The 27,658-nt window shown below is 46.8% G+C and overlaps 1 protein-coding gene across 2 annotated transcripts; it reads left to right on the top strand.

Annotated features, from left to right (window-relative positions):
• The first annotated feature begins 225 nt into the window (after positions 1-225).
• STX7 (syntaxin 7) lies at positions 226-26,815 on the top strand. Of its 2 annotated transcripts, none has more exons than XM_072115168.1 (10): positions 226-380; positions 10,019-10,157; positions 14,066-14,135; positions 14,794-14,884; positions 16,653-16,790; positions 17,397-17,449; positions 17,829-17,925; positions 18,154-18,226; positions 19,776-19,858; positions 21,298-26,815. In XM_072115168.1, exons 2-10 carry the CDS (start codon positions 10,079-10,081, stop codon positions 21,391-21,393), a joined length of 780 nt encoding a protein of 259 aa, XP_071971269.1. In that variant the 5' UTR covers positions 226-380; positions 10,019-10,078; the 3' UTR covers positions 21,394-26,815. The 2 variants fall into 2 exon arrangements, with proteins under 2 accessions (XP_071971269.1, XP_071971268.1); XM_072115167.1 differs by lacking the exon at positions 226-380 and adding an exon at positions 3,922-4,042.
• Positions 26,816-27,658: the final 843 nt, after the last annotated feature.

Below are 27,658 nucleotides of genomic sequence, written 5' to 3'. Positions count from 1 at the left end.
ATCAGACATTCATCCTGTCTATGGGCGTCCAATGTGAGGTGTGAAGGCTGAGGGCTAGCTACAACCACTGTCACCTACACAGATCTTGTGGAGCCCTTATAGATCTCAGTGTTCCGGCTGATCGGCGCTGTGTATGACACGTGTAGGATGTATTTATAGACACACAATGAGCGCAGGCATCATATGTGTCAGACATCCCACAACTAAAGAGGAAGCAGCGCCACAAGAGGTATCACTTCTCTATCACACGGCGCCAACCAAATATCACCGAAAAAAGGAAATTATAACCCTATAGTAATAGTGTGTAACGTGCTGTGGGAGCCGCTCATTCCTTACTCTCAGGTTTCCGTCTCCTTTTTTGCAGAGTGTTCCTCAACCAGGTGAGACTTCTACGTCCCAATTTGACCCTGAGACATGGACATAAGGGCACACCAGGTGCCCATAACAGAGGCCTGAGGGCTACCCTGGCTGTACATTGTGCCAGGTACCAGAGATGGGCTGTAATAATAATCTCATAATAATCATTATCTTTATAGCGCCATCATATTCTGCAGCGCTGTACAGATCACAGGGAACACATACAGACACAATAAGACATGACAGAGTAATTACATGGACAGATTAAACTATGTTGCCCCCTGCAGCTATAACACGGCCCCCTGGCATCTCCCCCTGGTGTCTCCCCCCGGTGTCTCGGTGTCTCCCCCCGGTGTCTGGGTGTCTCCAAGATGTTTGGGTGTCTCCTCCCGGTGTCTGGGTGTCTCCCCCCGGTGTCTGGGTGTCTCCCCCCGGTGTCTGGGTGTCTCCAAGATGTTTGGGTGTCTCCCCCTGGTGTCTGGGTGTCTCCCCCTGGTGTCTGGGAGTCTCTCCTCGGTGTTTGGGTGTCTCCCCCTGGTGTCAGGGAGTCTCTCCTCGGTGTTTGGGTGTCTCCCCCTGGTGTCTGGGAGTCTCTCCTCGGTGTTTGGGTGTCTCTCCCTGGTGTCTGGGTGTCTCCCCCTGGTGTCTGGGTGTTTCCAAGATGTTTGGGTGTCTCCCCCTGGTGTCTGGGTGTCTCCCCCTGGTGTTTGGGGGTCTCTCCCTGGTGTCTGGGTGTCTCCCCCTTGTGTCTGGGTGTCTCCTCCCGGTGTCTGGGTGTCTCCCCCCGGTTTCTGGGTGTCTCCCCCCGGTGTCTGGGTGTCTCCCCCCGGTGTCTGGGTGTCTCCCCCTGGTGTCTGGGAGTCTCTCCTCGGTGTTTGGGTGTCTCTCCCTGGTGTCTGGGTGTCTCTCCCTGGTGTCTGGGTGTCTCCCCCTGGTGTCTGGGAGTCTCTCCTCGGTGTTTGGGTGTCTCTCCCTGGTGTCTGGGTGTCTCTCCCTGGTGTCTGGGTGTCTCCCCCTGGTGTCTGGGTGTTTCCAAGGTGTTTGGGTGTCTCCCCGTGGTGTCTGGGTGTCTCCCCCTGGTGTCTGGGAGTCTCTCCTCGGTGTTTGGGTGTCTCCCCCTGGTGTCAGGGAGTCTCTCCTCGGTGTTTGGGTGTCTCCCCCTGGTGTCTGGGAGTCTCTCCTCAGTGTTTGGGTGTCTCTCCCCGGTGTCTGGGTGTCTCCCCCTGGTGTCTGGGTGTTTCCAAGATGTTTGGGTGTCTCCCCCTGGTGTCTGGGTGTCTCCCCCTGGTGTTTGGGGGTCTCTCCCTGGTGTCTGGGTGTCTCCCCCCGGTGTCTGGGTGTCTCCCCCCAGTGTGTCTGGGTGTCTCCCCCCGGTGTCTGGGTGTCTCCAAGATGTTTGGGTGTCTCCCCCTGGTGTCTGGGAGTCGCTCCTCGGTTTTTGGGTGACTCTCCCCCTGGTGTCTGGGTGTCTCTTCCCCTGGTGTCTGGGTGACTCTCCTCTGTGTCTCCCCCTGGTGTTTGGGTGTCTCTCCCCCTGGTGTCTGGGTGACTCTCCTCTGTGTCTCCCCCTGGTGTCTGGGTGTCTCTCCCCCTGGTGTTTGGGTGTCTCTCCCCCTGGTGTTTGGGTGTCTTTCCCCCTGGTGTTTGGGTGTCTCTCCCCCTGGTGTCTGGGTGTCTCTCCCCCTGGTGTCTGGGTGTCTCTCCCCCTGGTGTCTGGGTGTCTCTCCCCCTGGTGTCTGGGTGTCTCCCCCTGGTGTCTGGGTGACTCTCCTCTGTGTCTCCCCCTGGTGTTTGGGTGTCTCTCCCCCTGGTGTCTGGGTGTCTCTCCCCCTGGTGTTTGGGTGACTCTCCTCTGTGTCTCCCCCTGGTGTTTGGGTGTCTCTCCCCCTGGTGTCTGGGTGTCTCCCCCTGGTGTCTGGGTGACTCTCCTCTGTGTCTCCCCCTGGTGTTTGGGTGTCGCCTCCTCGGTGTATCTCCCTGGTGTTTGGGTGACTCTCCTCTGTCTCCCCCTGGTGTCTGGGTGTCTCTCCCCCTAGTGTCTGGGTGTCTCTCCCCCTGGTGTTTGGGTGACTCTCCTCGGTGTCTCCCCCTGGTGTCTGGGTGTCTCTCCCCCAGGTGTTTGGGTGACTCTCCTCTGTGTCTCCCCCTGGTGTCTGGGTGTCTCCCCCTGGTGTCTGGGTGTCTCTCCCCCTGGTGTCTGGGTGACTCTCCTCTGTGTCTCCCCCTGGTGTCTGGGTGTCTCTCCCCCTGGTGTCTGGGTGTCTCTCCCCCTGGTGTCTGGGTGTCTCTCCCCCTGGTGTCTGGGTGACTCTCCCCCTGGTGTCTGGGTGACTCTCCCCCTGGTGTCTGGGTGACTCTCCTCTGTGTCTCCCCCTGGTGTCTGGGTGTCTCTCCCCCTGGTGTCTGGGTGTCTCTCCCCCTGGTGTCTGGGTGTCTCCCCCTAGTGTCTGGGTGTCTCTCCCCCTGGTGTCTGGGTGTCTCTCCCCCTGGTGTCTGGGTGACTCTCCCCCTGGTGTCTGGGTGACTCTCCTCTGTGTCTCCCCCTGGTGTCTGGGTGTCTCTCCCCCTGGTGTCTGGGTGTCTCTCCCCCTGGTGTCTGGGTGTCTCTCCCCCTGGTGTCTGGGTGTCTCTCCCCCTGGTGTTTGGGTGACTCTCCCCCTGGTGTCTGGGTGTATCTCCCTGGTGTTTGGGTGACTCTCCTCTGTCTCTCCCCCTGGTGTCTGGGTGTCTCTCCCCCTGGTGTCTGGGTGTCTCTCCCCCTGGTGTCTGGGTGTCTCTCCCCCTGGTGTCTGGGTGTCTCCCCCTGGTGTTTGGGTGACTCTCCTCTGTGTCTCCCCCTGGTGTCTGGGTGTCTCCCCCTGGTGTCTGGGTGTCTCTCCCCCTGGTGTCTGGGTGTCTCTCCCCCTGGTGTCTGGGTGTCTCTCCCCCTGGTGTCTGGGTGTCTCTCCCCCTGGTGTCTGGGTGTCTCTCCTCTGTGTCTCCCCCTGGTGTCTGGGTGTCTCCCCCTGGTGTCTGGGTGTCTCTCCCCCTGGTGTTTGGGTGACTCTCCCCCTGGTGTCTGGGTGTATCTCCCTGGTGTTTGGGTGACTCTCCTCTGTGTCTCCCCCTGGTGTCTGGGTGTCTCTCCCCCTGGTGTCTGGGTGTCTCCCCCTGGTGTCTGGGTGTCTCTCCCCCTGGTGTTTGGGTGTCTCTCCCCCTGGTGTCTGGGTGTCTCCCCCTGGTGTTTGGGTGACTCTCCTCTGTGTCTCCCCCTGGTGTCTGGGTGTCTCCCCCTGGTGTCTGGGTGTCTCTCCCCCTGGTGTCTGGGTGTCTCTCCCCCTGGTGTTTGGGTGACTCTCCTCTGTGTCTCCCCCTGGTGTCTGGGTGTCTCTCCCCCTGGTGTTTGGGTGTCTCTCCCCCTGGTGTCTGGGTGTCTCCCCCTGGTGTTTGGGTGTCTCTCCCCCGGGTGTTTGGGTGACTCTCCTCTGTTTCTCCCCCTGTTGTCTGGGTGTCTCCCCCTGGTGTCTGGGTGTCTCTCCCCCTGGTGTTTGGGTGTCTCTCCTCTGTGTCTCCCCCTGGTGTCTGGGTGTCGCCCCCGCCCGCCCCGGGTGAGTGAGAGGCCGCACCCGGGCTCCTCCTCCGCTGTGCAGTGAGTGTGCGCCGCCTGTCACCAGGGAGGGAGCAGAGCCCGGGCCGCCGGACACAGGTAGGAGGAGGGGGCACAGCACCGGGCGGCACCTCCTGTCTGTACCACACTGTACCCGGCACTGCGCGCACACACGGGGCCCCGGCACCCGACTACACCGGACTGACTACACCGGGGCGGCCGCTGCCAGATACCGGGGCACAGAGGGGTGGGGGGCACTGCGCGGTCACGTGATGACTGTCATCCCGGCGCTGGGTGACAGCAGGAGCCTCCCTGCATGTCAGGAAATCAGGGTGAACCCCAGGGTCATGTGACTGATCTGTTATAAATGATCACAGGGTCATGTGACTGGAGTATTATACACGATCACAGGGTCATGTGACTGATCTGTTATAAATGATCACAGGGTCATGTGACTGGAGTATTATACATGATCACAGGGTCATGTGACGAGTATTATACACAATCACAGGGTCATGTGGCTGGAGTATTATACACAATCACAGGATCATGTGACTGGAGTATTATACACAATCACAGGGTCATGTGGCTGGAGTATTATACACAATCACAGGATCATGTGACTGGAGTATTATACATTATCACAGGGTCATGTGACTGGAGTATTATACATTATCACAGGGTCATGTGACTGGAGTATTATACATTATCACAGGGTCATGTGACTGGAGTATTATACATCATCACAGGGTGGTAGTATACACAGTGCTTGGCGTCACACACATGGTATACAGCTGATAACATCTTTGATCCTGGAAAGCTGAGTGACAATGTCTGGCAGATCCACAGAAGTGTCACACATCTTTCCCAGTGCCCTGACTGCCAGTCACTGCCCCGCTGTATTGTCTCTGCACAGATAACCAGAACCTGGCAATGCCATGATGCTTGTGGGCACCTGTAGTCCTGGAGCTATGCAGGGTATATACATGGATAGTGGGCTGTAGCGCCCCCTCTGTCAGTATTACAGGACATTGTGCCTCTTCCTTCCTGTGGTTGATACGGCTGGAGGACCTTTGCCCTTTGCACGTGATGTAGCAGAGCTGAGGTAGTCGTGTATACACAGCAGGGAGGCTACTGGACTACCTCAGCACTGCTACATCGGATATGCCTCATGTACAGTATAACGGTCTAGGAAGTGGCTCGGCGGTGGATTTGACACAGACCACGGCTTAGCCTTAGGGAGCATTTTACTGATGCGAGTGCTGCCCGATTTGTCATCGGTGTGAATGCTGCCCGCAAGGAACCATAATTTTTTCAGACCGCGTTCACACGTGACGTTTGTGTTTCAAAACCCATCGCACAGACTCCTGCTGCCATCACCTATTGAGGTAAGATTGCGTGTACATGGCGTTTAGAAAACGCAATCTTACTTGCATAGGTGACGGCTGCAGGAGTCTACACCATGCGTTTCGAGTGCAATGTGAGCGCGGCCTCACTGTAAGAAGCGGGGTACAACAGAGACCCCAAACCAGACGGAAAACAAAAAACAAACCGGCAGAGCAGCACTTGGTTGTGTTCAGCTGTCGCCCCCTGTATGACATCACTTCCTGCTTTGCAGCGTAAACTTCCTGTTTCGCCGTCTTTTGTAAGTTTTCAGTAATATGGATTGTCCAATGCCCAGTGCCAGAAAAATGTTCTCAGGTTTTTCTCGATATAGACCATTAGTGGCACATCAGTGGGGGCCTGACCACGGACAGCACGTGGACACGAGCCCTAATCCTACCCCAGGGCCTGGATTTCTGCCCCAAGTTATCCCATCAGTCCAGGGGCGCAGCGCTCTACTGTCTCTACTCTACTTGCAAAAATTGGGCATTTTTTATGTACAGCGCTGTATATATTATATGACGGGCTGAGGGCTACTGTACTCTGTGCACAGGTGCGGTACTGTACTTTCTGTGCGTAGGTGCGGTACTGTACTTACTGTGCGTAGGTGCGGTACTGTGCGTTGGTGCGGTACTGTACTTACTGTGTGTAGGTGTGGTACTGTACTGTGTGTAGGTGCGGTACTGTACTTACTGTGTGTAGGTGCGGTACTGTACTTACTGTGTGTAGGTGCGGTACTGTACTTACTGTGTGTAGGTGTGGTACAGTACTTACTGTGTGTAGGTTCGGTACTGTACTTACTGTGTGTAGGTGTGGTACTGTACTTACTGTGTGTAGGTGCGGTACTGTACTTAGTGTGTGTAGGTGCGGTACTGTACTTACTGTGTGTAGGTGCGATACTGTACTTACTGTGTGTAGGTGCGATACTGTACTTACTGTGTGTAGGTTCGGTACTGTACTTACTGTGTGTAGATGTGGTACTGTACTCACTGTGTGTAGGTGCAATGCTGTACTTACTGTGTGTAGGTGCGGTACTGTACTTACTGTGTAGGTGCGGTACTGTACTTACTGTGTAGGTGCGGTACTGTATTTACTGTGTGTAGGTGCAATGCTGTACTTACTGTGTGTAGGTGCGGTACTGTACTTACTGTGTGTAGGTGCGGTACTGTACTTACTGTGTGTAGGTGCGGTACTGTACTTACTGTGTGTAGGTGCGGTACTGTACTTACTGTGTGTAGGTGCAATGCTGTACTTACTGTGTGTTGGTGCGGTACTGTACTTATTGTGCGTGGGTGCGGTACTGTACTTACTGTGTGTAGGTGCGGTACTGTACTTACTGTGTGTAGGTGTGGTACAGTACTTACTGTGTGTAGGTTCGGTACTGTACTTACTGTGTGTAGGTGTGGTACTGTACTTACTGTGTGTAGGTGCGGTACTGTACTTAGTGTGTGTAGGTGCGGTACTGTACTTACTGTGTGTAGGTGCGATACTGTACTTACTGTGTGTAGGTGCGATACTGTACTTACTGTGTGTAGGTTCGGTACTGTACTTACTGTGTGTAGATGTGGTACTGTACTCACTGTGTGTAGGTGCAATGCTGTACTTACTGTGTGTAGGTGCGGTACTGTACTTACTGTGTAGGTGCGGTACTGTACTTACTGTGTAGGTGCGGTACTGTATTTACTGTGTGTAGGTGCGGTACTGTACTTACTGTGTGTAGGTGCAATGCTGTACTTACTGTGTGTAGGTGCGGTACTGTACTTACTGTGTGTAGGTGCGGTACTGTACTTACTGTGTGTAGGTGCGGTACTGTACTTACTGTGTGTAGGTGCGGTACTGTACTTACTGTGTGTAGGTGCAATGCTGTACTTACTGTGTGTTGGTGCGGTACTGTACTTATTGTGCGTGGGTGCGGTACTGTACTTACTGTGTGTAGGTGCGGTACTGTACTTACTGTGCGTAGGTGCGGTACTGTACTTACTGTGCGTAGGTGCGCTACTGTACTTACTGTGCGTAGGTGCGCTACTGTACTTACTGTGTGTAGGTGCGCTACTGTACTTACTGTGTGTAGGTGCGCTACTGTATTTACTGTACTCACTGTGCGTAGGTGCGCTACTGTACTTGCTGTGTGTAGGTGCGGTACTGTACTTGCTGTGTGTAGGTGCGGTACTGTACTTGCTGTGTGTAGGTGCGGTACTGTACTTACTGTGTGTAGGTGCGGCACTGTGCTTACTGTGTGAAGGTACAGTACTTATTGTGTGTAGGTGCGGTACTGTGTGTAAGTGTGGTACTGTGTGTATAGGTAGGGGTGGCAGTATATATACTATGGGGGAGATTTATCAAGCTGACTATGTGTGTATATGGTGTAGGTGTGGCAGTGTATATACTACATGTGTGTATATGGTGTAGGTGTGGCAGTGTATATACTACATGTGTGTATATGGTGTAGGTGTGGCAGTATACATAGTATGGGGCAGATTTACTTACCCGGTCCATCCAGCGGCGCGATCTCTGCAGTGGATTCGGGTCTTCCGGCGATTCACTAAGGCAGTTTCTCCGACGAGGTCCGCTGGAGTTCACGATCCATTGCTGGGTGAAGGTACACGCGTGTCCAGCGACATTTTTTAAAAAATGCATCGGTTTTTCCGAATCCGTCGGGTTTTCGTTCGGACACACCCCCCGGTTTCCGTCGTGTGCATGCCGGCGCCGATGCGCCACAATCTGATCCCGGGGCAATTCAGGGAAAATCGGCGCAAAACACAAAAATCCGGGTAACGCCATAAAACCACGATTCGGGCCCTTAGTAAATGACCCCCTATGTGTGTGTATATGGTGTAGGTGTGGCAGTATATATACTATGTGTGTATATATGGTGTAGGTGTGGCAGTATATATACTATGTGTGTGTATATGGTGTAGGTGTGGCAGTATATATACTATGTGTGTGTATATGGTGTAGGTGTGGCAGTATATATACTATGTGTGTATATGGTGTAGGTGTGGCAGTATATATACTATGTGTGTATATATGGTGTAGGTGTGGCAGTATATATACTATGTGTGTATATATGGTGTAGGTGTGGCAGTATATATACTATGTGTGTGTATATTGTGTAGGTGTGGCAGTATACATACTATGTGTGTATATATGGTGTAGGTGTGGCAGTATATATACTATGTGTGTATATATGGTGTAGGTGTGGTAGTATATATACTATGTGTGTATATATGGTGTAGGTGTGGCAGTATATATACTATGTGTGTATATATGGTGTAGGTGTGCCAGTATATATACTATGTGTGTATATATGGTGTAGGTGTGGCAGTATATATACAATGTGTGTATATATGGTGTAGGTGTGGCAGTATATATACTATGTGTGTATATATGGTGTAGGTGTGGCAGTATATATACAATGTGTTTATATAAGGTGTAGGTGTGGCAGTATATATACTATGTGTGTATATATGGTGTAGGTATGGCAGCATATATACTATGTGTGTGTATATGGTGTAGGTGTGGCAGTATATATACTATGTTTGTATATATAGTGTAGGTGTGGCAGTATACATACTATGTGTGTATATATGGTGTAGGTATGGCAGTATATATACTATGTGTGTGTATATGGTGTAGGTGTGGCAGTATATATACAATGTGTGTATATATGGTGTAGGTGTGGCAGTATATATACAATGTGTGTATATATGGTGTAGGTGTGGCAGTATATATACTATGTGTGTATATATGGTGTAGGTGTGGCAGTATATATACTATGTTTGTATATATATAGTGTAGGTGTGGCAGTATATATACTATGTGTGTACTGTATATATGGTGTAGGTGTGGCAGTATATATACTATGTGTGTGTATATGGTGTAGGTGTGGCAGTATATATACTATGTGTGTACTGTATATATGGTGTAGGTGTGGCAGTATATATACTATGTGTGTGTATATGGTGTAGGTGTGGCAGTATATATACTGTGTGTGTATATATGGTGTAGGTGTGGCAGTATATATACTATGTGTGTACTGTATATATGGTGTAGGTGTGGCAGTATATATACTATGTGTGTATATATGGTGTAGGTGTGGCAGTATATATACTATGTGTGTACTGTATATATGGTGTAGGTGTGGCAGTATATATACTATGTTTGTATATATAGTGTAGGTGTGGCAGTATACATACTATGTGTGTATATATGGTGTAGGTGTGGCAGTATATATACTATGTGTGTATATATAGTGTAGGTGTGGCACTGCACGTGTTGTGTTGTGTTGTGTGTGTAGGTGTTATGTCACTTTGCTCCTCGCTGTGGGTCTTGCGTTATTATTGCAGCGCTTCCTCTTTTCTATGTCAGGAATAGATTTGTAGCAATGGATTTGGGTCGTACAGCAGACGCGTCACTGCCGGACTCTAAGTTGTGTGTTAAAGGGGTTTTCCAGGACCTATTCACAGCATAGATGATCCGTATCATCCCTCCTCCCTCCCTGACCTTCAGGCACTGTTCACACATCATGTAGATATGTCGGGGATGTGTTTTGCCCTCCCCCTCACATTATAGTTGGCTCTCACTTATCTCACATTGTAAAAGCCACAAATGAACCAGTTGGCCTCCGGCCATAGAGGAATCTTGGAAACTTCTGGACTTTATGTTGATTTTTTTCTCGCTCTTGTTTTCAAGGTGTTGGAGCGTTGGACGAAACTCCTCGGATGAGAACAGAATCGCCAACCAATCACAGTCATGGCCTATAATAGCACCCGGGACCCAGCACAGCTGGCGCAGACCATCTCCTCCAACATCCTGAGGATCACACAAGGCTGTACGTCCTGCTCATACTCTTATGTTTTGGGTAGAATTTAAAGAATTTAGGGGAAAAAAATCGAAAGAATGTCTGAAAAATGTGTCCAAATAAGAAGCGTGATGCGTCTCATGACGGGTGGCACTGTGCCGGCCCTTGTTATACTTGTGTCCTTTTACGAGGCCAATTTCCATGGTTCTAAGAGTTCATAGAGGAGAAAGAGCTGATTGTGCACAACTTTAAAGGAAACCTACCAATTGATTTGATGCATTATGAAGCAAACATACCTAGAGACTGCTGTAGCTACACTGATGCAGGATCATATCTTGGTTAATCCCTGAGCTGAGTGGTTTTGCTGACAATTATAACATGCAGGACTTTGGGAAAGCTGGGTCAGACTCGCTGACAAACACATTACACAAGGGTGCTTGGAATTACAAATGGATGTTAGTCAAGACATGACTAATCAACCTGGATCACTCATACACAGCTGCTGGGGGATGGTGCAGCAACTGATTATTCTGTCTGGCAGGGAGAACAGTGATTGCATCATCATCTCCTGCAGAGAAAAACTCGAAGTGCTAGGAGAAGCCATAGAAGGGACAGAGCTTCATTATCATAATGTTATATAAGCAAAACCCCTCAGCTCAGGGATTAACCAAGATATGATCCTTCATCAGTGTAGCTACAGCATTCTCAAGGTATGTTTGCTTCACAATGCATCAAATCACATGGTAGGTCTATTGCTGCTGCTATATGTGTCATTGTGATTGTGGGTCGTCCAGTCATTGTGTAGTTTGGTGTTTGGAAACAATGGGGCAGATTTACTTCTCCGGTCCTGTGTGCGTTGTCCGACGATCATGGGCTCCGGCGCGATTCACTAAGATCATGCGCCCAATATCCTGAATGTGTCGCTTCCCCGCTCAGGTCCACTGGAGTTCACCTTCTTGTTCCTGGTGTATGTAAGTGCTTGGGCTTGCAACACAATTTAAATGTTAAATCACGTGCTCAATCCAAATCCGTCAAGTCCACCCCCCCCCCCCCGATTTCTGTCGGATGAAAGCCAGCTCAGATGCACCAAAATCTGTGTGCGACACAATCCCCTTCTAAACCCCTGTCCGGCGGCATGAATCCTGAAAAGTCAGAAAATCAGACGGAAATGCGGCCGTGGGACTCTTAGTAAATAAGCCCCAATGTGCTTACATCCTCTTCATCTTGGTTGCTAGTTGGATTCTCTTTGAGAGTTGCCCCCCCCTTTCTATCTCAATGTCTCAAGAGATGGCGTCCTAATTGTTTTCCTCGTTTTTGCCTTTTTTAAATTTTTTTTTTTATTTGTTCAAATTTTTTATATATTGGAACATTAAATAATCAAATTGGAAGTACCGTATAAGGCAAGTTTTTCAGCATCGATGTCTGACTTCGGCTCCATCATCATCAGGATGTCAGCTGCTTTCTGACATTAAAATGTGTGTGCCGCAATTGGCACAAAATATGATGTCAGTGAGCAACTGATGTCTTGATGCAATGTCTTGGGCAGGGGCTGCAGCCTATATGCTGGGGGGGGGCAGGGGCTGCTTGTTATATACTGGGGGCAGGGGCTGCTGGCTATATACTGGGGTCAGGGGCTGCTGGCTATATAATGGGGGGATGGGGCTGCAGGCTATATACTGGGGGGCAGGGGCTGCAGGCTTTATACTGGGGGAAGGGTTGCTGGATGTATACTGGGGGCATGAGCTGGCAGGTTATATACTAGGCTTATACTCGAGTCAATAGGTTTTCACAGTTTTTTGTGTTAAAGTTAGGTACCTCGGCTTATACTCAAGTATATACGGTAAGGGAAAAATTGTGCTTGAAGTCACACCAGAAGTATATACAGTATTACTGCATTAAAAATAGATAGCACAAACATCTAAACTTAGGAGCTAGAGATAAAACTACCAGGATAGCCTTTCAACATGCAACATGCTGCGGATGTGAAGAGAGACCTTGGTTGCGCTACTACCCTAGATATTGTAGGCCCGAGATAGTATCATTAGAGAGGTACCGGGAGCTGATGATCCAGGAATGATGAGGAATAGAACTTCTTATATAATCACTGCTGGGGGGGGCTCTCAATAATTTGTGTTTTGATCCGGGATATTCCAAGGATGTAAGGTGATTGGCTGAATTCCATTACACTCTATACAGTAGTCTACAGTTTGTGTAGGTATCTGCATTGGAAGTCTCAATAGTTTCCCAAATTGACTTACCGTATATACTCGTGTATAAGCCTAGTCTTTCACCTCGGCTTATACACAAGTCTATTACGAAAATAAACGTATTTACTCACCCTCCGGTGTCCCGATGCTCCACGCGGCTCCCCCGATGTCCCCGATGTCGGCGCAGCTCCTCTTCTTTCTTCTGTCTTCTTTAACGACCGTCATGAACGCGGCCATGTTTTCTTCATTTCTCCATTTTTTTGGGTCATCCTGGAGGTTGTTGTTATGTTCGTTCTCCATTTGTTTGTATTTGATACATTGTTAATCTTCTCTAAATCTGAAAATGAAAAATGATATGTAACAGTGCTAAATACTATCAGTGACAGCAACCATGAACTTATTTGTTTTAATAATTCTTATCTGATTTGATATATTATATTTGAAATATTACCCATTTATAAAGTAACTACTTCACCCCCATACAAGCCATTCCCCACTCATATAACAGTAACCTGCAGTCTTATAGGACTGAAATGTCCCACCCCATATGACATCCACGATGCCCATTATATACCAGCCAATTGTCCCCCTACCCCACACACTATGTAATTCCATCCACTGCCCCCCAGTATATGCCATTATTAGCACATCAGTGGAGATCTGATGTCATTGTGAACCAGGTATAGCGCCACACTTGGTAGTGGCTCAATCAGGTATTACAACTCCATCCGATTGACCTTAACTGGAATGCGCTGAAATACCCAGGTATAGTCACTCCCAGAAGGATAGGCCAATCAATATTGTAGTCATGGATAGAGCGCAGTCTGGACGTGCCCTGGTATGTGGAAAGGTTTGACCAAAGAAACCTTATTCTTATCAATATTTCAGAATTTTCAATCAATCTGCATAATTGTACATGAGGTTATAATGTTGTGATTGTTCCGTCCCTTAGGTAGTGCTCAATCATGGGAAAACAGGTCGTATTTATAGTGAGGGACAAGCAGTGGTCACAGATCCACATTAGGGGGACACATTATGGGAGTCATTTACTAAGGGCCCGATTCGCATTTTCCCGACCTGTTACCCGAATATTTCCGATTTGCGAGGATTTTTCCTGAATTGCCCCGGGATTTTGGCGCACGCGATCGGATTGTGGCACATCGGCGCTGGCATGCACGTGATGGAAATCGGGGGGCGTGGCCGTAAAAAAAACCTGATGGATTCGGAAAAACCGCCGCATTTAAAAAAAAAAAGTGTCGCTCGACACGCGCTTACCTTCACCCACGATAGGCCGGTAAACTTCAGTGCATTCCGATGGTCTTCAGCGCAGCAGCGACACCTGGTGGACGGCGGAGGAACTGCCTTAGTGAATCCCGGCCGGACCCGAATCCACCGCAGAGAACGCGCCGCCGGATCGCCAATGAACCGGGTAAGTAAATCTGCCCCAATATGACTAAGCATTGACTTAGGACACCTCTAGTGATTATAGGACCATGGTCCCTTTAGATTAGGGGGTGCACAACTTTTAGCTTCAAGGCCTGCAGACCAGTGAGCATATCCATCACCGATGGAGAAATATCCGGGTAGTGGTGAGTAAGTCTGAGGAATACTCACCACTCCAAGGTCACTCCAGATCCTGCACCGTTGTTGGAGATGGACAGGTAGGACTCTCATAGCCGCCATAAGGAAATGCTATAGATGTATTACATATCTTTGTTATCTTCCGTGCAGCCGCAGAGATCCAGAGGATAGTGAACCAGCTGGGGACCGTACAGGACACGGCAGAGCTACAGAACCAACTGTGAGTAATCCAGACCGGGCTTTACTAGACATTACTGTGCCCATTCCAACATCACGGCCCAGTTTCTTTCACTTCTAGTCTTAGGCTATATTCACATGAACGTGTGCCGGCCATACGGTAGCACAGTGGGCACATGTCGGCGCCTGGGAGAGTCGGAGGGGGTGAGCGCTGCTCGTCCCTGGCCCTCTCCATAGAGAAACATGGGACATGGCGCCGTATTACGGGGAAAGATAGGAAATATTCTATCTCTTCCTCGGCTACGGAATGTTACCGCACGTGTGCTGCACCGTACCGCTACGTACCGTGCCGTCCACCCATTGTCAGCCTATGGGGATGTATATACGACCTATATACGTCTCCCGTATATATATCCCCCAATGGCTATGTGAATGCAGCCTTAGTCCAACCAGATGAGACTAAGCCAAACCGTGACCCCTTTATATAAATATTCTTGCACATTTGACCAATCAGCAGTGACCGCATCGTTTTTGTACATGTGACCCCATGAAGCAGTCACCACAGTCTCATCACATCCATTCTTGTCCGCACCTAAAACCAGTAGAAAACAGCGTCGCCTTTGGATTTGTGATGTCATTTAACGCTTGTAAGACATCAGCATCACAAGTGACTTTTCTTTCTATTCCCCCCTCCCCCCCAGACAACAGAAGATACAGAATGTCAATAAACTTGCCAAAGACACAGACAAATGTCTCAAGGAATTTTCGTCACTCCCTTCCGACAGCGATCAGGTAAAGGAGACACGAGAAAGAGAAACCTTTAGGATAACTCTTCAGGATCCTCACATGTAATGTAACCCTATTCCTGGTGGTGTGACGTCTCCCCTCTCCATAGACTCCTGTGGAGTGCTGTAATCTGACAGCCCTGTGAGCTGACAGATAAAGGTGAAAACTAACCAGATTTTTGTCAATTTGAGGGGGAAGTGGTGGAAGTGGAGAAAAGCATTTTCTTCTCATGAGATATTACAAGGGTTTTTTTATGTTTGCAAAAAGTTTAGTGAAAATTTAATGACACAATAAAGTGTCTCTGCCAGGACTAAGAGGCAAAATATTAGGGGTCGTGTAATGTGCCTGGCATCAAAATGCAAATATAATGACAATACATGATAAGAAACTGAGAGCTTCTTCCAGCCAATCAGCTTCTATAGGAGGGGCTATAAGACCTCCCTTACGAAGCTCCTCCCATATGTCATATTTAGCACAATACAACCAAAACACAAATAAATACAGCAAAATAATATTAATTGGGAAAATATAGGAAAATATCTATAATCCTTTTTGTAACACTAGTGCAGGCCTGAGGGCACCGATGCCAGGGTGATGCCAGCATCGGGTACAATACCTTGTATACTTTTTGCTTTAATGTATTTTTGGAAGGGGAGCAGCAAATCCAAATGCAGTGTGGATTTAGTGAAGTGTGAGTGTAGTGAAGGCGTGAGCGCAGCAGGATAATTCAGCATAGTGTCCAGCATTCACACCCCGGTCACCCGGGAATAGAGGAAGAAAGCAGCAGCGTGTTTACAGGGAGCGGGGCGAACTGGTATTAAAGGGGATTTCTATATTCCTCCTTAGAAAAAATGGGGTAACAATATAGAATAAAGGGTTCTGTCGCACACCAAAAGGATAATTAATAAATAAGAGACAAAGAGGGATGTGCATGAATGACACAGGTTGAACTTTATTAATAAATCATTTAAAACATACTTAAAAACCCAAAACCAATTGGGTGTACATCACAAAAGAACTCCCCAGTCCCGTCATGTGTATACAACACAAACAAAACCACAGTACAAAGATGTTTATATAAATATATGGATAGAGAATAGTATGTTAGGACAACCCATGTCTAGGACCAAGAGGAGAGGTAAATAGATCCTCTATACAATGGATGAGAAAGGGTACTGGTAAATAAATGGTCCGAGAAAGGTAAACTGTGGAAAGATGTGGATATAGAAGATTACATTACCAACTCAGTCGTTGCGGTCTGGGGAGGAGAGGGTGCCCCACGCGTATCGCCCGTCTGGCGGGCTTCGTCAGGGGATGTCAGCACACATTAAGTGATGTGTTTTAAGTATGTTTTAAATGATTTATTAATAAAGTTCAACCTGTGTCATTCATGCACATCCCTCTTTGTCTCTTATTTATGGATTTCTATATTCATCATGACAGTGATTTAGTGATTATTGTTATTATATGGTGGAGATAAAACTCCCAATGTGCTCTATTCCATACTAAAGGAGCGATGGAAATTGCTGAGCACAGCGCTCAGATATTTCTAACATTCTATGCAGAGATACTTGAGCTCCGTGCTCAGCAATTTCCCACACTCCCAGAAGTACTGAATGGAGCAGCAGGACATGTGTTCGTTCAGTTACTATTAAGGGGACCCCCATATTCTTGATCTGAGACAGTTCATTCTCATGAGTTGTAGGAGTCCAGCAGTCCTGTATGTGACAACATGACGCTCTGTAACCCTTCCTTATTCTTTTTCCTTTTGCAGCGGCAGAGAAAGCTCCAGAAGGACAGACTCCTGAACGAGTTCTCCTCCGCCCTGACCAACTTCCAGAAGATTCAGAGACTAGCGGCCGAGAAAGAGAAAGACTTTGTGGCCAGAGTCCGTGCCGGCTCCAGAGTATCGGTAGGTAGGATGCTAAACAGAAGACTGGGATGTCATATACGGTAGAGGCCGCACTTTGGGACGTTGTGTTCGGTAGAGGCCGCACTTTGGGACGTTGCGTACGGTAGAGACCGCACTTTGGGACGTTGCGTACGGTAGAGGCCGCACTTTGGGACGTTGCGTACGGTAGAGGCCGCACTTTGGGACGTTGCGTACGGTAGAGGCCGCACTTTGGGACGTTGCGTACGGTAGAGGCCGCACTTTGGGACGTTGCGTACGGTAGAGGCCGCACTTTGGGACGTTGCGTACGGTAGAGGCTGCACTTTGGGACGTTGCGTACGGTAGAGGCCGCACTTTGGGACGTTGCGTACGGTAGAGGCCGCACTTTGGGACGTTGCGTACGGTAGAGGCCGCACTTTGGGACGTTGCGTACGGTAGAGGCCGCACTTTGGGACGTTGCGTACGGTAGAGGCCGCACTTTGGGGCGTTGCGTACGGTAGAGGCCGCACTTTGGGGCGTTGCGTACGGTAGAGGCCGCACTTTGGGACGTTGCGTACGGTAGAGGCCGCATCCTGATGGTGTAGAATCTGTTGCCTGTTATTTATCTCCCGTCCTCTTCTTTTCCAGGGCGGGGCACCTGATGACGGAATAAGGGACGGATCATTGGTCAACTGGGAGAAGTAAGTGGTCACTTTTTTGGATTAGCCTTTTTTTTACATTATGAATGTAAAGTATAGGTAAATCTATAAGTATTTTTCCTGTGACATGTGCTACATGAGGCGCACCGCATGAGGCGCTACGTATAATGCGCTACGCATGAGGCGCTACGTATAATGCGCTATGCATGAGGCGCTACGTATAATGCGCTACGTATGAGGCGCTACGTATAATGCGCTACGTATGAGGCGCTACGTATAATGCGCTACGTATGAGGCGCTACGTATAATGCGCTACGTATGAGGCGCTACGTATGATGGGTTATACCATCTCCAGCCATTAAATGTATTAGACATGCATCACATATTGTATATATCTAATGATGATATAATTTTATTGCAGTGAGAGCCAATCACAGGCAACGATGCAGGAGGAGCTTATCACGGAGGAGGATCTGCGGCTCATAGAGGAGCGGGAGACGGCCATCCACCAGCTGGAGGTATGTCCTGCACCATGGGGTCTCCCAGTGGTATCTCGCATATCTGGATCTCATTAGTTATATTGGGGGGAAGTCGAGAGATGTCTCTGGTCCCCTCAATATTGTTGTAATAAATGTATAAATGTTCCTGCCACTTTACATAGCTTATCATAGCCGGAGAGTCCCAGGTTAGACACCCGAGATCCATATTGCACTTATCTTATCTTATACCTTGTGGATGTTTTACAGGAGGACATAAGAGGGATAAATGATATCTTCAAAGACTTGGGGATGATGGTCCACGAGCAAGGAGAAATGATAGGTAAGTGGCCAAGATATAAGCCACCAACCCTCTTTCCAGAAGGGGGAGAGCTACATTATTATTTGAATTTTTTTTGTTCACTTAAAGGGTTAATACAGCATTATTTTCTTGATTTGTATTGATTATATAAGAAGATTCATTTTGAAGGGGAAGTAATAAGAGACTGTATTGTCAGCAACCAGTGGGTTAGGACACTGATTCTGTACAGAGCCTGTCACCTGCTCCAAGAGGGGAAGGAGACAGATTCTATACAGAGCCTGCCCTCAACTACCAGAGGGGGAGGAGACTTATGCGGTACAGAACCTGCCCCCAGCTATCAGAGGGGAAAGGAGACTCTTTCCATACAGAACCTGCCCCCAGCTACCAGAGAAGTAAAGATATTGGGGGTCATTTACTAAGGGCCGATTTGCGGTTTTACAGCGGGTTACACGAATTTTTCCGTTTTGCGCCGATTTTTCCTGAATTCCCCCGGGTTTTTGGCACACACGATGGGATTGTGGCGCATCGGCACCGGCGTGCACGCGACGGAAATGGGGGGGGCGTGGCCGTATGAAAACCCGACGGATTCGGAAAAACCGGCGCATTTAAAAAAAAAAAAAAAAGGGTCACTTGACACGCGCTTACATGCACCCGGCCCGGCTTGGTGAGCTTCAGTGCATTCCGATGAAGTTCAGCTCAGCAGCGACACCTAGTGGACATCGGGGGAACTACCTTAGTGAATCGCCAGAAGATCCGAATCGTCCACACAGAACGAGCCGCTGGATGGCGAATGGGCCGGGTAAGTAAATCTGCCCCACTTATTCTATACAGAGGCTGCCCTCATCTACCAGAGGGGAAGGAGACTGATTCTGTACAGACGCTGCCCACATCTACCAGAGGGGGAAGGAGACTGATTCTGTACAGACGCTGCCCACATCTACCAGAGGGGGAAGGAGACTGATCCTGTACAGAGGCTGCCCACATCTACCAGAGGGGGAAGGAGACTGATTCTGTACAGACGCTGCCCACATCTACCAGAGGGGGAAGGAGACTGATTCTGTACAGACGCTGCCCACATCTACCAGAGGGGGAAGGAGACTGATCCTGTACAGAGGCTGCCCACATCTACCAGAGGGGAAGGAGACTGATTCTGTACAAAGGCTGCCCACATCTACCAGAGGGGAAGGAGACTGATTCTGTACAAAGGCTGCCCACACCTACCAGAGGGGAAGGAGACTGATTCTGTACAAAGGCTGCCCACACCTACCAGAGGGGAAGGAGACTGATTCTGTACAAAGGCTGCCCACATCTACCAGAGGGGAAGGAGACTGATTCTGTACAGAGGCTGCCCACATCTACCAGAGGGGAAGGAGACTGATTCTGTACGGAGCCTGCCCCAGTAGTGCCTAGGGGGAATAGGAAGCAGAAATTGTCAAAAGCTTCTTATCTATAATAGAAACACTGCAGTTGACTGTAAAAAAGACAATCTATGTTTCGCTCCTGGGGCCTTGTTTCTCGGTATCGCTCCTATTTCAATAATGGAATTGCATGTGATGTTTTTATCACACAGACAGCATAGAGGCCAATGTAGAGAGCGCTGAGGTACATGTGACGCAAGCCAACCAGCAGCTAGCCCGAGCAGCCGAGTACCAGGTAAGAGGGGTTCAATAGTGATAATATTAGCCCAAACCCCTGATGAAGCCAGTCCACTGGCGAAACATGTCGGGGGGCTAATGTTAGGATCTGCACGTTTTTATTAGCAATGTGCTCATAGTTCCACGCTAAGACCTCTATACTAGTTGCAGCAGGTGCCAGTTGTATGTGTGCACACAGGGCCAGAGAAATCAATCAGAGTGTGATAGACTACAAGTGCTACACGTTCCGGTACTCATACTGGAGAGAACATGCCATTAAATCAGCATAGGGATATGTACCATACTAGCGGTTACGCAAATAGCCAACAAAAGGGACCATATCATATGCCACTGTAGCCTTCAATAGACATCTAAGGCCATCTTAGTAGTGGCCAGGCATTCAGGCCTCCAAGTCACCCTCATTACATTTAGTGGTGACATGAGTTACATATATCCCTATCGCTATAATTAATAGCATCTATACCTACTCACCCTCTGTTTAATGAGATAAATTCTAGCGTGAGAATAAACGCTTGATCTATAGCCCAATATCCACAACTCTGGGCGCTGGTTACCTGTATGCCATAGCATATACTAATACTTAACAGGTCACACAAAGCATAGTGAACTGTGCCACACTGTGTTTTTAATTCACTCTTACTTTCATGGTGCACCGGGTAGCAAAGCTACCATAAGAGCGTCCGACCCCTCATTTTTTCGTTCTGCGGGGGTATCAGCACTGAGACCCGCACTGAACAGCACGTTAGGCCCCATCCCCTGGATTTGAAATGTCTTCTCTAGAATTCCCTCTTTTATGTGAAATCTCACCTGTTTACCAAGTCAGGCAAATATGACTCTTCTCACCTTATTTTCACATGAGATGAGTCAAGTTTAGTGGTTACAGGGGTAGTGTCACCTCAGAAGACCCTAACTGTTCTGTGGCACCTAAAAACATGGATGGTGTCACATTAAAGAAAGGAGTTTCATCTTTCAGATCACATCAGGCTTATGTGCTCCAGAACCAGAAATTCAGACAGCTAAAGACTTGGAAATACAAGCTGTAGCTAAAGACCCAGTTTCCACCAGTTTTTTAACTGCCTTTATGTCTAGTTCTGTAGCTCACAGAACCATAGTTGGTTCTGAAAGATGAGATTCCTATCTTTTAATATGACACAAAATGCATGTCCCACTAAACTTGACTCATCTTATGTGAACATGAGGTGAGAAGAGTCATATTTGCCTGACTCTTATTGGTAAACGAGTGAGATTTTACATAAAAGAGGGATTTCTTCTCTACCTGGGAGGACAAGTGGTTTAGTTGGGTAAAACCTGATGACAGGTTCCCTTTTACCTCTGGGACCATGAATTGATGAAACAATGAAGATGTCCTCTTCTATGGCTGCCCCTTTCTTACCGTATGAGTCTTCTCATGTATTTTATTTCCCTTTTCTCTTCCAGCGCAAGTCCCGGAAGAAGATTTGTATTATCATTCTTGTGCTGGCAGTACTGGGGGTCATTCTTGGATTGATTATCTGGGGAGCCACCAAAAAATAGGAGATACCGTATATATTGGGGGGAAATTATTATCCATCTTGTACTTTTTGTCTTTATATTCCAAACTGTTATTACTAATGACCGGAGGAAAGGCTCCCACATTCAAGATGAAGAATACAATGTGTGTATATGTGTGATATCTATACGACGGGCAGGGTGACACCTACACACATGATGACTAGTACACACCTGACGCTTCATACACATTGTATCAAGCACTTGCACTAAGAGGAATTGTAAAGTTATAGCAGATTTTATTTTGTGCCATGACGTTCACCTGTAATCCTTTGCATCCGCGTGGCTTAAAGGGGTTGTCCTCTAACAGAACAGGGCGGAGTCAGTCCCTGACCTGTAGATCGGGATAAGCGTCGTCTTTCATGTGTCAACCCCTTTAAGGAAACACTTCATGAGCTCTTCTTGGTTATCAAGCCCCTGCATCTTTAAGGTGTCATCCAAAAAAAAAAACCCATGTTTTCTATTGATGTGAATTATTTTATGATTTTCTGATCGTCGGGGGAATTTTTTTTATGGCTTTGCACATTTTACTAAATTTTAGAAATGATAGAATAGAAAGAGGCTTTGTACTTGCACACAGAGCACAGCTCATAGGAGAGTAGGGATCAGGCCGGAGCTATGCTGAAGCAGTGAGCAAGACCTGTCATGACATCACAATGGGGGAGGAGCCAGAGTCTTGTTCATACACAGCTTTGTCTGCAAGGATACATGTATCTTGAATGATATCACCGCAGCACCGTGTGCACTGTACTTAGTTTTCAAAACTTGCTCTCCTGCTTACAGAACAACAAGAGCAGGACACTCGTCCCTCCCCAATTATGATGTCATCAAAGGTCCTTTACCATGTAAAGCCCAGTTCATATTTCTGTTAGATCTTCAGTTATTTTGAACCCAAACCAGATGTGTTCAGTCACACAGAAGAGGTGCAAGTCCTTCCAATACATCTGGAAACACTTTCTTGTGTTCTATGTGTTCAAGGACTCCTGGTTTTGGCTCCAAATAAGTGAAGTAATTAAACAGAACCTAACAGAGATGTGGACAGGACCCAACGGTCATTTATGTTCTCGGCCTTGCATCGATGTAGTACATAGATGATGCTTCCTCTAGTGGCCAACAGGGGTATAAATAAAAACAATGGGGCACATTTACTTACCTGTCCACGGAGTCCCCCAAAAGTTCATTGTCCAACGATCATGCACTGTGCCGCGATTCACTAAGATCCTGCGCCCGATATCCTGCATGTGTTGCTTCCCCGCTCAGGTCCGCCGGAGTTCACCTTCTTCTTCCCGGTGCATGTAAGTGCATTGTCTTGTAACACAATTTGAAAGTTAAATCCCGCGCTCAGTCCGAATCTGTTGGATCGTCCGACGGCACCCCCCCGATTTCTGTCGCATGAAGGCCAGCGCAGCTGTGCCAAAATCCGATCGCGCATGACACAATGCAGGCCCCTGTTAAACACCTGTCAAATCTGCGCAAATCCCGAAAGCCGTGAACAGGAAAATGCGATCCGCGACCCTTAAATAAATAAGCCCTAATATTATTTCTTTTTTAATATTTCCCCCCCAAAAAAACTTTTATTATTTTGGTGAAATAATCCCAAAATGGTGTCAAACTTTAGAAGTAAAATGCTGTGTATAAATGTAACATGAAAATGTAACAAAGAGACAAATTCCAGTTCCCACGATGCAGTGCCAAATACCAGATTTGCGCTAAGAAAATTGCTTTAAAAAATTTTTTTTAGAAAAAAAAAAAATCATCCTTTCTTTGATTATTCTATTTTTTGGGATTTTTTTTTTTTTTGCTTTTGAGGAGTATTAATATTGATTGATTAAGATTGATGACCTATAAAATGATAATGTAAAACTTGTAAAAATGGACTTTTAAGACATCGAATAAAAATTTTCCCTGAAATGGAAAATCAAAAATAGACTGAACTATAACAGCCTGAAGAGGGGGATTTCACAGACCCTTTCTTAAATTTATGGGACGTTTTTCTTTTAACTTTGTGTCACTTTTAGTTAAAAGGAAAGTGATAATTGAATAGGGATTGTGCCTGTAATTATATGCAATCTTAAAGGAAATCTATCTTCAGCATCAAGGGACACTTACTCATAGATCCAGGCACCGGGACTGTGGTAATCTTCTTATATGTGTTATCCATGGCCTCCTCCCTTCTAAAATCAACTTTCATAATTATGCTAATGAACTTGAAGTGCTCCTGAAGGTGTTACCAAAGCCATTTCCTGCTGTAACCTCACAGGCTGTTACACTGCAGGAGCACTAACCCCTTTTTCTATGTGAGATTAGGAAGAGGGTTGGGATCAGTGCAGAGGGAGGAGACAGTGTAACAGTCTGTGAAGCTGAGGTGCTCATTTAACACCCCCAATATCTCTCTGGCTCATTATTATAATTTTAATAGTTGATTTTATAAGGAAGGAGACCATGGATAACACATATAAGAAGATACCACAGTCCCGGTGCCTGGATCTATGAGTAATGTCCCTGGTTTATCATGATGGATTTTGATAGTTGATTTCTTTGAATCCCACATATGTGAAAATGAAGGACATTGATCTTACTTAGAAAGTGAGGCCTATGGGATTTTGGATTATGGGGTTTACATGTCTTCCTTCCTTTATTCTGATCTGTTTTCACTCCGGGACCTTGGAACACTTTTCCGTTAATCCGACACCAGGTTCTTCTTTTGATGACATATTTGTAGCCTGTAAGATGTACATTTTATCGACTAATCGCCTTTACATTCTTTATTGTATTTTAATAATCTGTAATTTTTTATGTTTCTAATATTGTATAAATGAAAGGCCTTCTACAAGCTTAGATTTTGCCATAGGATTGGGGCCTTCTGCCGACCCCCTAGACGGTGAAGTTGGTGTTCTACGCTATTTGACTAGCGCGTCATGGTGCCATTGTGATGTGTAATCTAGACTGTGATTCTGTCAGTGCTATATAGGGAATACATATATATATATATATATACTTAAAGTGCTTATATATGAATCACTCCATTACGTGACCACAACATGGGAACTAAGTGGGGGTTTAAGACTTATAGTGGTGGTAGATGCTTCCTTTTTGGTTTTGCCTGGGGATCAGCCAAAATCCAACATCCAGGGGTAAACCAAAACGATCTGCTGCCTGAGACGAGCAATAGAACAGCGCCCCCTACACCCCATCCAGTAGTAATATATAAGGGTTATTTTTCAGCACGTGGGCTCTCCATGTAGTGCCTCATATCCATTCTGACATCCGGTGAGAAAAAACGCTATTTTAAGTGTCAAGTTGTGTTTTGTAGCAGGTGACTGCACTCCTGTTTCTTCCCCCCTCATCTTGCTATAGGTGTTGCTGCCTATGGCAAGAGGCTCAACTCGCCTCATGGCTGGTGCACCCCTGACAACACTACATTGTATCAGGGGGAAATGTTTGTCATTTTGTTTTAGAACTACCACTCTCATTATGTTTTATAGATCAGGTAATTAATTTCTTTGTTTTTTTAAATCTGTCCGAGTAGACATTTTTGTTAAGGTGCCAACGATATCTCTGCCGTTGTTCCCCGATTAGCGTGGACTGATCATAAGGGAGAAAGAACCTACAGCCCTGTGTTCACCTTAAAGGGCATTACCACCAGGATGAAGGAATGTATGCAAATGAGCCTGGGGGGGCTCCAGGCTCCATTGGTGTTAACGGAGCCTGGAGCCGCTCAGGCTCATTTACATACAGTCCTTCATCCTGGTGGTAGATGCCCTTTAAGCACTCCATCAAAAAACGAATATTTGAAAAAATAATAGGTTCTCCTCTAATATATCTTGGTAATTTCTGTGTTCCCTTTAATTACTGAGAAATATATCGTAACCAAACGCTCTACTATGTGCATTGACCAACATCTCGATCTCAAGAATTTGCGACTCTAAAACCAATGCAAACTCGAACAATAGAACCATCCTCTGAATTCTGTAAATGAGATTAGCGCACCTTTGTGTCCTATGTGCCTCGGAATGAGATTAGCGCACCTTTGTGTCCTACGTACCTCGGAATTTGCTTGTTTTAATTTTTCTGTCTGGGGACATCGATGTTTTTCAGACTTGAAGATGCTGTGAAGGTTTGTAATGAAATCACAATTTTGTAAACTTGTAAAAAAAATATGTAAAACTGTGATGTGTTGTTTAAAGTCTATTGTGTGATGACATCATCAGCCTGAGACGATATGACATCATTATAATATTTCCGATTGCTGTAACAATGGTAAAGTGTCTCTCCCTTAAAGCACATGATGAGTCATTGGGGCTACGAGATGGACGCTTAAATCTACCTTTTTTTTTTTCTTTTCACACTTTTTGTAGTGGTGTCTCTTAAATTAAATTAAGAACAGATTTTAAGCACAATTCTGTGGGAATTTTTGAAAGGCTTCGATGTATTCTGCTAAATTTCTTTACTTATGGACGTGTGTCAGTAGTATTTATTCCCAGTAATAACTGGTAAACTTTACTTGCAATACCCCTCCTGACCACATGGTGTGCTATTTTTAGAATAGGTCCTGAAAAGATGATAAAGAGAGAATAGAACAGGAAGCAGACAGCTCCGTTCTGTGTGTAGAGGCTGAAAGAGGCATTGCAACTTGGATCACATTCAAATAATTTGGATCAGATCTGTATCATCACCACACAGAGAACGGAGCTGTGTACTTCCTGTTCCAATCTTTATTTGTCAGTTGCTGAGAACGGTTAATCTGGAGGGTTGCTGGGTATCGGCCCCCAATAATCTAACACAAAATCCTATTTTATGGATATTTTATAATATTTTTAACCCTGAAAACCCTTTACAAAGAAGTATATCTTATTCAGTACCCGAGTGGAGATCATATATAAAGTTCTACATTTATATTTTACACAAATGTCCTAAGAATTTCAGTGGACGCAGTGTAATGCTTCTTTTATCCTCTGGTGGCGCTAGAGTGGCATTTGACATTTAGTTAAAGGGTTCCCTCTAATTAAAGGGCTTATCCTAAGGGAACCTCCCCTTCATAGTCCAGCACTTGTTGTATCTTTCTAATCTACCTCTCATTCATTTGCTTTCCCGCATTTTTGGGGGTTGGAAGATGTGTTGAAGTATTAGGCCGTAGCTAACGTTGCGCTATGGGTTATTCCAATAGTCACCCTACAAATGCGCTCTCTGTGCATCTGCCATTGTTTTCTGTCTGGTGTATATGGCGCCATGATCCAGCACATGTATCCCGCGATTAATGTACATGTATGATCCTGTGACGTGTACAACACATTGAGACTGTATATTTTGACATCCGAGTTGTACTTTTTAATATACTGGCATTGTATTATGAAGGTGAGTCGATGTGATATCTATGGAGCTACAACTAATAAAATGTTAATTCATACTTGTGTCTATATATCTTATCAACAACCACTGGGTAATTCCAGGATTTATTCTGTGGATCACCTTCCTCCTTAGGATAGGTCATAAGTATCAGATTAAGGGCACATTCACATGGCCGTCTGCGGGGATGTACATGCGGCCGCATGTACGTCCCCATAGACGGCAATAGCGGCGCCGGTGTGTGGCACCGATCCGGCCCGCACACCGCAAAAAGATAGAGCATGCTCTATCTTTTGGCGTGTGTGCGGCCGTGCGCCGCTATTCTCCATGGAGGGAGGAGGGGGCACCTCCTCTCCAGCACACGGCGGTATGGACCCTAACGTGAATGCCAACATTACTCCTTCCTCAATCGGGAATGTAGACTGGAGGACACGGGAAGCCAAAGCTGGTCAGGTAAGTCTAACCCCTTTCTCAGAGGGGGTGTTCTAATGTATAGTACCATTCTTATCGAGAATCTATGTCCGGTGGTGCAGCCCTACCCAACAAAGTCAAATTATGAAGAGTAAAATACTAAAGATACTGCTAAATTTTGGGTGAACCCATTGGATAATGTTTTTGGAGTAGATAGGCGTAAAGTCAGAATAATTTTCTACGTCAATGAACCCTTTAGGAAGTTGCGATAGAAGATTCAAATTTAGCAGTTGTACTTGAGACTAGTTCAAGAGGAGATCGAAATACAGACAGTCCCCGGGTTACATACAAGATAGGTTCTGTAGGTTTGTTCTTAAAGTGAGTTTGTATGTAAGTCGGAACCGTATACTTTATCATTGGAACCCCAGTCAAAATTTTTTTGGTCTCTGTGACAATTGGATTTTAAAAATCCTGGATTGTCATAAGAACCAGG

The sequence above is a fragment of the Engystomops pustulosus genome, chromosome 7 (genome assembly GCF_040894005.1).
Source record: "Engystomops pustulosus chromosome 7, aEngPut4.maternal, whole genome shotgun sequence".
Classification (NCBI taxonomy): domain Eukaryota; kingdom Metazoa; phylum Chordata; class Amphibia; order Anura; family Leptodactylidae; genus Engystomops; species Engystomops pustulosus.
Note: the sequence above shows the minus strand (reverse complement) of the source record. Positions and strands in the feature narration are given on the sequence as shown.